The sequence below is a fragment of the Perognathus longimembris genome, unplaced genomic scaffold (assembly GCF_023159225.1).
Source record: "Perognathus longimembris pacificus isolate PPM17 unplaced genomic scaffold, ASM2315922v1 HiC_scaffold_5105, whole genome shotgun sequence".
In the NCBI taxonomy this organism is placed as follows: Eukaryota; Metazoa; Chordata; class Mammalia; order Rodentia; family Heteromyidae; genus Perognathus; species Perognathus longimembris.
The window spans coordinates 33,113-45,127 of record NW_025960496.1 but is presented as its reverse complement, the minus strand read 5'-3'; the positions used below and the strand labels follow the sequence as shown (position 1 = coordinate 45,127).

Sequence of the window (12,015 nt, the reverse complement as noted above, 5' to 3'; positions counted from 1 at the left end):
TTTATTAGCTCATCAACCTTACAGACAAAATGCAAATGGCCCAATCCAGACACTGGGATTTCTGCGTTATTGCTACATGTAATCAGTGTGACTTCAGAGATAGCTTTCATGATATTGAAGGCAGAGAACATACAAATTACACACAGCCAAAAATCTGTTCAAAACTCTCAACTGTTTCTATATAGTATATACTTAGTTATAGGGTCCTGTAGTCAGGTAAGTAATTTTTCATGTAAAATTTAGTAATAAGGAGCTAGGACAAAGGGAAGAACTCAAGGAGCATCCATCATGAAAATTTGAATATGCCAGCAAATCTACTTGAGAATGAAGTTTATGGGAGTAAATTAAGCAAATGTAAAATCGCCACTAAAATCTTAGGACTATTTTATTTCTAGCTGCTTCCTGTTTGTATGCAACATCTTATTTAACATCTCTACTCTTAGCACACATTGCAATAGCTATTTGGTTTCTAGGAAGATTGAATAGTAGAGTGCCGTCCCCCAGTTCCTGGGCAGAGTTTGGGGGAAAGGAAAGTCTCCCTAAAGTTACCTGTGGGGGGAAAATCTGTTGAGAAAATGACCTTCCTCACTCTGCTGCTTTAGTTTTGCTATATTTGTAGATATATAACATATCTTTTCTCAATTGCCCAAGAGTGTACTGATGATTCCTCACGCGGTGTAGCCTAATGAGCTGCGCTATTCCAGTGAGTTGAGAATTCCCTGCCCAGAAGAAAGTGAGATGGACTGATGGTGAGATGAACTAGATGTCTCAAAAGAGACATGAATATTGAGATTTCCACATCAGTGAGCAGGTTGGTCAGGACATGATGGCCTGCCTGGATCTTTCCCAACTTTGCCTCTGGGGCTCAAATCTCTCCCCTTCCTCAGATTCCTTTGCCACCACAAGTCAGTGAGCACATTTCATTCTCTCTCCTACTCATCTCTCAGGTATTAACCTATCTCACTATTTGTTAATGGGTGATAACAATTCTTTTCAAGAGTCCATATTTGGCAAGGATTAGCCTAGTTAGTGAGGAACAAATTTCTGTATGATTCAATTACTGAAGGAAGACAAGAAGACTACTAAAAGCTGAAGGTAGCCAAAGCACCACTGCTGCAAAGAGAAATGACTTGGAGGTGACCTGCACTAAGTTCTGCCACGACTTTCTAGGGAGCTTGAGGGGACTCACCTACTCCCATTTACTTGTCCTTTGCAGGTATTTTAGGAGCTCTCCAATATTTATTTGTTTGTTCTTCCACGTTCTGTGTTTATGATTGCAGCATATTCATTACGTGCTAGTGACCATAGCATGTGTCACCCTTCTAGAGAGTTCTCTTGGTGCAGAAAACAGTAGGGGGAGACTATCTCTTTGTGCTTTGTGAGGCCATTATCGTGTTGAGGAGGTCAATAATGCAGTATAGGGTGAAAAAGGGCACATATGAGAATAATTTTATAGATTTATGCCCCAAGTTTTTTCTTTTGTGTGTGTGTGTTGTGTGTGTGTGTGTGTATGTTTGTGTGTGTATGCCTGTGTGTTTATGCTTACAGTTGTCTGTATTTTGAACTGTCTGTCTGTTGGCCTCCAGATGAGGAAGGGTATTCTGTAGCTCATAGCTTTAGAAGAAAGCACTTTGCCCAGGACACAACTAAAGGACTGATTCTTAGATCTAGGCTAAAAATGACCTCACAGTAATGAGTAGAATAACCATCCTTAGTTTATCTTTAGAACTCCTGAAATAAATCTTCTTATTCAATATATAAGGCCCTTTTGCTCAAATTCCTACTTGTATTTTTATTAATCTCCTTTATCTTTAACTTCAAGAACTAAAAGCAGGTGAAAAGAGAATAAAAATATTGCCAGGCACTACTGGCTTATATCATAATCCTAGCTATTCAGGAGGCTGACATCTGAGGATCAGGGTTCAAAGCCAGCCTGGGCAGGAAAGTCTGTGAAATTTATAACTTGGATTATGCACCAGAAAACCCAAAGTGGAGTGGTGCTGTGGCTCAAAAGAGCTTAGGGAAAGCAGCAAGGGTTTGAGTTCAAGTCCCACCACTGACAAAAAAAACACAACAAAACAAAACAACAACAACTAAACGATGACATCTTGACAGGACTTTCGTGTGTGTGTGTGTGTGTGTGTGTGTGTGTGTGTGTGTGTGTACAAATCTGCATTCAGGAAATGAAAATAAGTTGCTAAAAAGAAACAAAGTAATACATGAGTAATTCATTATCAATTCAAGAAAGGTTTGTGAGATTAAAGCCTAATTCTACTTTAATGTGAAGCAGCATTCACATTTAGAAACTTTATAAAGTATTTTATGTTATTTTATAAGTCATAAGAAAGAAAGAAACTATCATATTAAAGTAAGTTAATATCTAGATATGCCTTTAAAGTTCACTAGTTGGAGTTTAAAAACTGTGTATTCTAATCTACCAACGTGCACAGAAGCTTAAACCTAAGAGGAAAGAAAGCCACATTAATTGATGATCAAAGTCTAATCTCTCAGAATGTAAACCCTAAAAGTGAAACGTAGACTACAAATCACTTGGCCCATCCTTCCCTTCTCTTTGTAGCCACAAATTCTGCTTATTATATATATTTTTTGAGTTGGAAATGAAAACTATTGTGCTTCCACGTATTTGCACATTATCTTACTTATCAATGGTAAGACAATGTTATCTACAAAATGTCAGCCTCTCCAAAGTGGAAATGCATACAAAGTGTGTACAAGATGCTAATTCATCTGGATGAAAAACAAGTGAGACATTGAGTGTCAGGAAATGTGTTTTTCTTCAGAATTAAATAACTGGCTGTTTGGAAGAATCTGGCTACTTATTAGATGTGGAAGAACCTTACTAGTGGTAGAAAGTTCTTTTATGTTGTCTTTGAATTAACAAGTATGATTTCTTTTTAGGATCATGCCCAGAGCCATTTCTATCATAGCTAATAGTGCTGATCTTTGAGAGCAAAAGTAGGAGAAACTGGTCATTAAGATCTGTTGAAGATCAATAGAGACATGTAAGCAGAAACACTTGTTTTTCCTAGTCATTCCATCATTCTTTCCCACCTCACCCCAGATAGAGGTTTTGGCTTTGCTCTCAATTGGTGGTCCTAACTATGAAAGCTGACAGTTGTCTATCACGTTTTAAGCATTGGTTCCCTTTTAACCACTAAAAAATCACAATAATAAGATTGTTGATCTAATATTGAGGAGATTAGAGCTCTTTGGAAAGCATAGGAGTTTTTTTTTTATTTTTATTTTTTGAGTGTCTCAGGCAAAGGCTTTTTTTGAAAGTCATGGAGCCAAGATCGCTAGACTGTGAAATCTTCAGTAGCAAGTTACTGCCAGGATGAAGCCCGATATTAGCTGGAGCACATTATGAAACTCATTTTGAGAAAGTTTGTGGGGGATGCCCGTGGATTCACTGGCCTAACTGCCTTCAGGAGGGAACTCACTGGCAGGGATAGCTTTTGCTGAGGAATTGGAGTAAGTACCAGCCTAGCACAGTAGGAGCAGGTAACATAGTTGAAACTAGAGGGCACCTTTCTTCCCCAGAGACTGCCATGGGAGAGAGATTTCTGTATCACGAATAAGCAATTGAGAGGTGGATTTGGAGTGGAGAGGCTGCAAAGTGACAACTATCACTTCCATGGTTTATTTGGTGAAGTCAGGTAAGAATGTAGTAGAATCACAAAGAAAAGAAAATCATGAAGGAGGATGCTGTAGTGTCAGAGTGTTTCAGAGACCAGTCTGACTTTGAGAATGAAGTAGGCTATAAAATAATTATATATACTTTACATCTATGGACTGAAGATATAAACAATTGAAGGGAAAACCAGCCATCTGCATTAGGTGACATCACAGCAGAAAAATGAGTGCTAATTGAATTATGATATGGCCTTTGTCCTCCAATCAAGGCCATTAGCTTGAGAGACAAATTTAGAATTTTAAAGTCTTTAAAGTCTCACCGGAAAAAAAAGTAAAACAGGAAATTGATCATAACTATGCTTAGCAAAATGGTATGATAGTCTCATTTCTGTTATTTCAAACCTTGTCCCTCTACTAATTCAAATCTCCATAATTTTTCCTGGGTTCACGTTTTTCTGCCATCTCCAAGAAAAACTGGATCTTTAGCTTTCTAATTTCTTTTCTTTATAAAGTTACCCCCGGCTACTCAGAATTATGTTCTTGACGTTTCCCCCTAGTAGTTTCATATGTGGTGAATTTGACTCTCTACCTCTCGGTATAATCCTGAGATTCCTCACTTGCAACTTTGTAATCTGACAGTTTTTGACAGTTCTCGTGATTTCATGGGAGTTTTTTTCACTTTATGATGGTGTGAGTCATGTGTGCTCACTGGAAATTGTTCCCCAAATCACGATCGTTGTCAAGGGTGGTGATAGCGAGGAATTCCTCTGTCAGGTTGCCAGTCGGCAGCAGTGAGGTGCAGCATCCAGGTAGCCAAGTGATCATGCTGGGGGGAAATCAGACACTCCACGGACGAGCGTATGATTGTGGTTTTGGATATAGGTATTGCAATGAATTTTAGGAGATGCTCTACAGTTCATTATAAAATTAACTTCTTGTTAGATGTTTGATTCATGTAATATTCCGAGTACACCTTAGCCTCCACTAATCTACAATGTGAACAGTTCAAATATATTACATATAGTTCAGCATATCTTCAATTTACACTACAACCCATCACTACTGAATGAGCACTCGTCCATTTCTTTTAAAAGTTTGGTTGACTGATATGAAAGATAAAATCCTGTGCCTTTTTTTTTTTTTTTTACCAGTCCTGATGCTTGAACTCAGGGCCTGAGCACAGTTCCTGACTTCCTTTTGCTCAAGGCGAGCACTCTGCCACGTGAGCCACAGTGCCACTTCTGGCCGTGTTCTATATGTGTGGTGCAGTGGAATTGAACCCAGGGCTTCATGTATAGGAGGCAAGCACTCTTGCCACTACTCCATACTTCCAGCCCGAAAGATAAAATCCTTAATATGGGATTGAACATATCCCATTGGTCTTAGTGTATATGAAGGCACCTATTTCTAATTGACTAAACATATGAAAGCTGATATATATTGATAGTCATAAAAATTCATATAGGATTTACACAGATATTGAAATTTTATTCATCATCTCAAAATATAAGGCCAGGGTATGACAATGAAGGATATACATTCATTTTAAATTAGACTGAATTGAGTGGCTCCTTTTGATCTACTCCGGCATTGTCTCTGGAATGTTTATTTTTTAACCTGAAATCAGTTCATGTTCATTTTATCTCCTTTTATTGAAATCCAGGTCAACGTTAATGTTCAACAGACTCTAGGTGATGTTTGATACCAAGCTCATTTTGATGATCTCTGCTAGGAAAACAACTTTTAATAGCCAGGGAAAGGAACCAATATGTGAATTTGCTCCTAATCACACTGGAGGAAAATACCTTCTAATAAATATCATGTAGGAAGACAAAAATTAAACATTTGAAATAATGATGTCGAAGTTGTTTTACAATTTAGTTCCCAACTCTAGGAATACCTCTTAAAATCTGGCAAATGTACATAAACCTTAGCAAAGGTCTTTTGAACAGCAAATGGGAGTAATGGGAGTGAATAATCTCTCTTTAGTCAATTATTCTCTTGAAGTCCATTGTGGCAGAGGCAGATGGTGACTCTGGGGTGATGTTGGTAGTGTTTGGAGATTCTTCTAATTTATGCCTTAAATGTATTGTCAATAAGAATGGTGAGTTTGAAGAATTAGGGTAGCTGCTGTGTTTTACCCACTATTCCCAGTGGTTGTTGTATGTAGACAATTTCATTTTTATCTTGAGAAAACAAGAAGGAAAGATATTTTAAATTCAGTTTCCACTCACTTCTTTAGGCTCGGGATGATGTTCCTTTTTTAGATAAATGCTTTGGATGACCTAATCTGAATCATATATAGTGGAGGGCTTGAAAGTGAAGAATAAGGAGAGGTTATAAGTCTGAGATGATTACTCTCATGTCATCTAGAAATTAATATGCAGATCAGGAATATATATGAATTCAGATTACATTTTCCTTTTTTTCTTTTATTGAAAAATATAATCAGGCACACTGCAGAATAATGTGTTTTCACTTAATAGTATTTGATAGGCATAATTTCAGTTATATAAATAAGTAATAGGACCAAAATTTTCTTTTCTAGTTTTTACATAAGATATTTACTAACCATAAGATATGTGGTGTTATGATGATGACCATCAAATCCTTTTCACATTTCACTATTTGGCTGTAAATGTGCTTATATATTTTTACCTAGCTGTGATAAGACTTGTGAAACATATTTCTCTCAATTACTGAGATCCAATTATGGTATTGTTTTGTTCGCCTTTCCTTTTCTATGAGTTACTTGTTAAAATGTTTGCTAATTTTCATTGAGCAGGACTCTTTTGCTCAATTGCAGGAGGCAGTTTGAGAAGTTCGCATTCAGGTGGTTTCACTGTTGAGTGTGTAACACTGATGTTCTTACCCAAACCCAGGTATGGCAAGGCAATTGCCCTCTCAGGAGTCTCACTGTGACCAGAGCTGCGACAAAAAGTGGTGAAACTGCAGATTGACACCAAAGCTCATTTTTCAGGAGCAAGGACAATGGACCCTAAAAACTATCAAAAGGGGGACAATAGAACCTGTATAAATGAGTATAATAGCCATTTTTTATGAAATCTCACACACTGTACCTTATTACATGTGCTATAATTTGACACCACCAGCAGCAGAGTAGGTTTGTTTATACAGCAAAACTACAGACGTTGAACAATGGATTCCACTAGGATGCTATGATTGCTTAAAAAATCAAAAGATGAGAGGGAATTTGGGGGTCTATTACTATTTTATGGAATTGCCATAATTGAAAATATGCTGATTAAATCCTCTGTCTATATTTGTAAGTCAATTGTCCATTAAATTTTCACATAGATATTACCACGTACTGGTTAGGTTCTTCAAATTGTGTGTCGTTTTCAAGCATGTTAATGTATTCTAAGAGAAGAAAAGTGTCTGCATTTGCTCACGGCCTAAAATTTATCTAGGCTTTTTGGCTTTTAGTTCACTGGCCCTCTAAAGATCCTCCTCACCCCAGGTGCATACGAATATATCATTAGACTCTATACTATATTTTCAGGTAGAAATTTTATTAACAAGGTCTATCATTCAGTTCTCATTAAAATCTCAAGATTGTGCCATCATTCTAGGTAGGAGAAAGTGATGCAAGTGTACACCATGCTGCAGTGACTTTGTCATCACGTGCTGGGTGCTAGCCACTGGTTTTTCCATGACACACCCTGGGAACTGTCCTCTCTCACACCACTTGCAGGCTGGGTGCCTCTGCTCTTATAACAAGGAGCTGGCTAGGTGGACAAACATTCACCAGTTCCAGTCCACTAAGATGCTGGAAAACCTTTTCTCGGACATTGAGCCTGATGCTGAATCATGACTCCATGACACGGGTCACATCCCACTTGTGCTAGCTTGGTTGATATCTCAGTGTCAAATGAAATCATGACTGCTAGGTCCATCCCTGGAAGGCTCCATGTAGATGCCCCCACCTCATTAAGTCTCCACCCAGTTACCTGGGTAAGCAGCAGACCTGGAGGCAGTTACCTCCCCTTTCCCTGAGGTGACATCATAATCCACCTGGCCACACCCCCCGTCCCTGCCCTAGATAAGGATGATGAAAAAATGGGATAAGGAAATGAGATTGCAATACTTCCTAAATATCTATCCAACAGATACACATATTTCTTTTTTTCTCTGATAAACCCAAATGATTTCTTGTCTTTAAAAATATACATATGCAGATAAATTGACTATGTATTACAAATTTCAGCTTTCTACTTTACTCCTTCACGTCCTCTTATTCTTACTAATGATTGTGATTTTACGGCAAGAGTAATAGTCTCTTGCTGAAACAGTAGAATAGAACTTGCAGTCTTCTACCCTTCTTCCTCCCAATGAAAACACCTTAAACATTCCAATGTTCAATTTTATTGATTGAAACAGAAATTGCGCAATCATATTCTTTTAAATTAAACTATCTTATGAGGATTTGTAATATCCATAGATGATTCCTAAGTTGATGATGTCCAAATCATTTGAATCTGGAGGAACAATGTAGTATCACAGATAAAACCTTCATCCTACCTCTTGTCCCAAACATCATACTTTCCCTTCAGAAAAAATATGCTGTCCTGTGCAGACATGAAAAACAAACATGTTTACTGTGTATGTGTAAATAGCCGGGCCATTTCCCGCCAATAGTCACATCCAGTGCAACTCTGCACTGGAGACTAAGAGTGTGGTTCGTAAGTACGATCTGTAAAATAACTGGGATGAATTCCCGTGTAAATAGGTTTGTTAACTAAAATGTACTTTAAGATAAAAATCTGTCAATAAATGATTGATAAATTGACAAAAAGAAATATAATTTCACTCAGCATTTGTTGTGTTCTACGCGCAGAGACATATGACTTAGGTTGTCTCGTCCGACTCTGAGCCATTCTTCTGCCTGTATCCGCAGGCCTTTGACTCCTCGATTTCAGCTGCGTTAATTGAGCTTGTGACCACACTGGCAGAGCCAGTGTCAGGGGACAGGGAGAGGGAAAATAGTCCGGAAGAATGTGTGTAACACATTTGTAATTGTTTGTGTCCTTCCTGAGAGTAATTATTGGATATTCATCATGTTCTTCAGTTTGGACCAGAACGTGATGGGGCGTTCATTGCCCATGCCCCCAAGCTGTGTGGTGGACGGCTCTAGGGGGCACGGCCCCTCAGCCTCTACTGTGGATGGTTCCACGTCATAATCCTTGCTACCATCATCCTCCTTGCTACATTCAGTCTTCATGGGGCCTGCCAAGTCTGAAGTGGTGTCAGCAGCAGGGGGCTCGGTGTCTCCCTGCATCTTGTCCTGGCATGTCACGACTTTACCTGCAAGCTGCAACAGCAACTCCTGCAGCTCCTGCTTCTTCTTTTGTTTCTCCAGGGACAGTAGATCGACTTGCTCCCATTTCTCTTGATGCAGGGTCTCCAGGGTTTCTATCTGCTCTCTGCAGGCAATGAGGGAGTTTTCGATGGCGGCGATGTGCTCTGACAGCCGGCTGCATCGCTGTTGCAGGCCATCTGCTGCACTCTGGAAGTCCACCTTGTCAGGCAGGTCGGGGCTGAAGCAGATTTGCAGCTCCCTCTTGGGCACCTGTGTGTCCTGCTTCCTCTTCCCAAACAGGCCGTGGGTCCTCGTCCTGGGGAAGAGGCCCTCCTGCTCCAGCTTGGTCTGGCACTGGGCTCCCAGGTTGGCCAGGCACCTGCAGCGGGCCTGCTGCTCCAGCAGCTGCTGGCGGAGTTTTACCTCTTTGGCTTCAGCAGCTGAGAGGGCATTTTGATAAAAATCCCTCATTACTTGAGGGCTCTCTACATCATCAGGGACGGTCACGTCGAGTGGGGTTGCCTCCTCCCCGCTTTCTTCCGCATCACTCACTCCTTGGCCTTTTGGAGGGGAACCCAGGACGCTCAGCTTGGCCTGCAGTTGCTCGTTCTGCTGCCATGCTGCTTCCAGGCGCTGGAGAGTGTCCTGCAACTGTTCCCTTTCTGTCTGGGCCAGCAACGTGCTCTGTATTTGCTCCTGCTTCAGCTGCTCCAGCAGCTGGGTCTGCCTCTGCAGGTGCTCCTGCAGGGCCTCCTTTTCTGAGCTCAGCTGCCGATTGGAGGCTGTGTGCTGATCGCAGGTGGCTCTGAGTTCCTGCAGCTGTGTCCGGTATTGGCCCTGCAGCTCCTGCAGCTCCTGAGCTTCCTGGCTCGCTCTCTTCGCCACCTCTTTCCATTTCTGGAAATCCTTCTCCTGCTGCTCCAGCTTCTCCTGCAGCTGTTTCTTTAGGATTTGCTCTGCGCTCAGGGCGCTGGCGAGCTCCTCCTTCTCAGCGCTCAGCCGGTAGGCAGCGTCGTGCAGCTGGGCCAGCTGGTCTTGCATCTCTCTGTCTTGCACATGTGTGCATGTCGCGGTCTCCATGTCCCGATCCTTGGCAGGCCTAGGAATGGCTTCCTCGGCTGCCTGTTCCAGTCTCCACAGCCGCTCCTGTTGCTCCAGGTTCTGGAGACGGAGGCTGTGGTTTTCCTGCAGTTGAGATTGCAGCTGTTGCTTCAGGTCCTTTAACTCGTCCTGCATCTGCAAGGCCTGGGTTTGCAGCTGCTGCACAGCCTGAGCTGGTCCTGCAGGGGGCTGCAGCTCTGCCAGGTGTTCTCTAACCTCCTCCAGGTTGACCTCCAGCTCCAACACCTGCCTCTCCCCTTGCTCTCTCTCCTCTGTCTGTTGCTTCATCCCTTGGGATGGCTGCTGGACCATGTCCTCCCACAGGGCACTCTCCCTCCTCAGGGACATGGCAACGTTGTCCCTTTCTGACCTCATGGTCTTCACCACCCTTCTCAGGTTGTCCACTTGCCGTTTCAGCACTGCCCGCTCCTCTGATGCCTTTTGCAGCTTCTGAATTCTGCTCTGCATGTTGAGCTTTTGGGTCCAGAGGACTTCCAGTTTCCTTTGTAATTCGCTGTTGATTTCCTCCAAATCAGAAATTCTGCTCTTCTCCTGGTCTTCCAGGAGCTGGAGCTTCTTTTTTTGAGTGTCAACCCGTTGGGTGGTGACTGGGGACAATGCTCTCTCTTCCTGTCCAACATGCTGCTGTGCAGCCCGCTGGTGGCGTGGTGGGTGGTGACTAAATGAGCCTTCCTGCTCCCTTAGTTTCTCCTTAACCACCAGCTGGATGCGAGCCAGGGCACAGCGTAAATTGGGTTCTTCAGAAACCAACATCTGTATGGCTAGCTTGTGAGCTTCCAATTCTGTTTGCAGTGCCTCGTTCTCTTGGGCTCTCCTGCAATTCTCTCTTCGGTGTTCATGCTGCAGGTGTTTCTTTTCTTTCTTCAGTTGGTGGAGCTCACTGGAGAGCTGTTGGTTTCGTAACTTTCTGGAGTGCAGGGTAAGCAGCAGGTGTTGGTAGTGCCTCTGCAGCTCCTCGGTGTTCTTGGGAGCTGTGAGACTCTCCACCCTGGAGGAAGGTCTCCAGCTGCACAAAGGCAGGACAGGCTCAGGGGAGGCGTGCTTTTTGGCAGTAGGCTCAGTTGATTGACCATACCCAGTGGTGTTTCTCTTGGGATGATCGCCCTTGATCGGTTTCTTCTTTGTGTTCAATTGTGCAGGTGCACTTGCAGGACAATTCTGCTGGTTTTCTTGCCGTCGTTGATTTGCTGCAGCTGTTTCATTTTCTCTTGATTGTTCAGACCTTCGAGCCCTGGGGCAGCAGGCAAGACAGAATCGCCACATTCCCAGGCGGTCTGAAATCTATAATCTACAATCTACAATCTACAATCTACAAACTACAATCTACAATCTACAATCATTAACAATGTCGTTTTCTCACTATACCCCTTAACTCACTGATTTTCGCTGACACCACTCGGCCACCTCCACCTCCCTCAACGGCTGGGAGTGGTGTAAGCCAACAGAGGGAATACCAGGGCTATTAGGCAGCAGAGGATATGGGTGTGGCCCCAAGTCTGGCATCCCATTGGTCAGAGAAAAGTGTGAAATAACAGAGGGTGTGGCCAGAAATTTGTGATCCAGGCACAATGGGTGGAGTCCTGATGACAGCTGCTCCTGCAGCCCTATCCACATCTAACTCTGTCCAGGGTAGTTATGGGCAAGAGTGGGACTTGCTACAGCTGGGTAGGTGCTCAGTTTTACCTGTACCTTTCCTAGCTTCCCTCACACAACAACTGTGGCCTCCCAGGCTTTCAATTTTCTTCCAGGAAGTGGCATCAAGAAACACAACCTGTCCAAATTATAACTGTTCTCATTCCGTGCAGAAGTAGCTCTGTTCTAACCACATTTGGTGACATTTGTATTGTGATCAGGGAGTCACTGAGTTTGCTGAATTCTTGATATAACCTGCTCTTGCAGTCCCTGAGGAACTGGACAGC

The 12,015-nt window shown here is 42.4% G+C and overlaps 1 protein-coding gene across 1 annotated transcript; it reads right to left on the bottom strand.

Annotated features, from left to right (window-relative positions):
• Positions 1-8,716: 8,716 nt before the first annotated feature.
• On the bottom strand, positions 8,717-11,710 carry LOC125345021 (golgin subfamily A member 2-like). The gene is made up of 4 exons (XM_048337280.1): positions 11,474-11,710; positions 10,385-11,377; positions 9,365-10,291; positions 8,717-9,262 (listed from the first exon to the last, which is right to left on the bottom strand). Exons 1-4 carry the CDS (start codon positions 11,708-11,710, stop codon positions 8,717-8,719), a joined length of 2,703 nt encoding a protein of 900 aa, XP_048193237.1.
• Positions 11,711-12,015: the final 305 nt, after the last annotated feature.

Bases quoted from the DNA above. Each gene is read 5' to 3' on its own strand.
- LOC125345021 (XM_048337280.1), bottom strand. From the start codon at position 11,710: ATGTGGATAGGGCTGCAGGAGCAGCTGTCATCAGGACTCCACCCATTG. The intron at 11,378-11,473 runs GTGAGTTAAGGG...TGTAGATTATAG, and splicing joins AGTGGTGTCAGCGAAAATCA to ATTTCAGACCGCCTGGGAAT. The intron at 10,292-10,384 runs GTCCAGCAGCCA...AACCTGGAGGAG, and splicing joins GTGCCCTGTGGGAGGACATG to GTTAGAGAACACCTGGCAGA.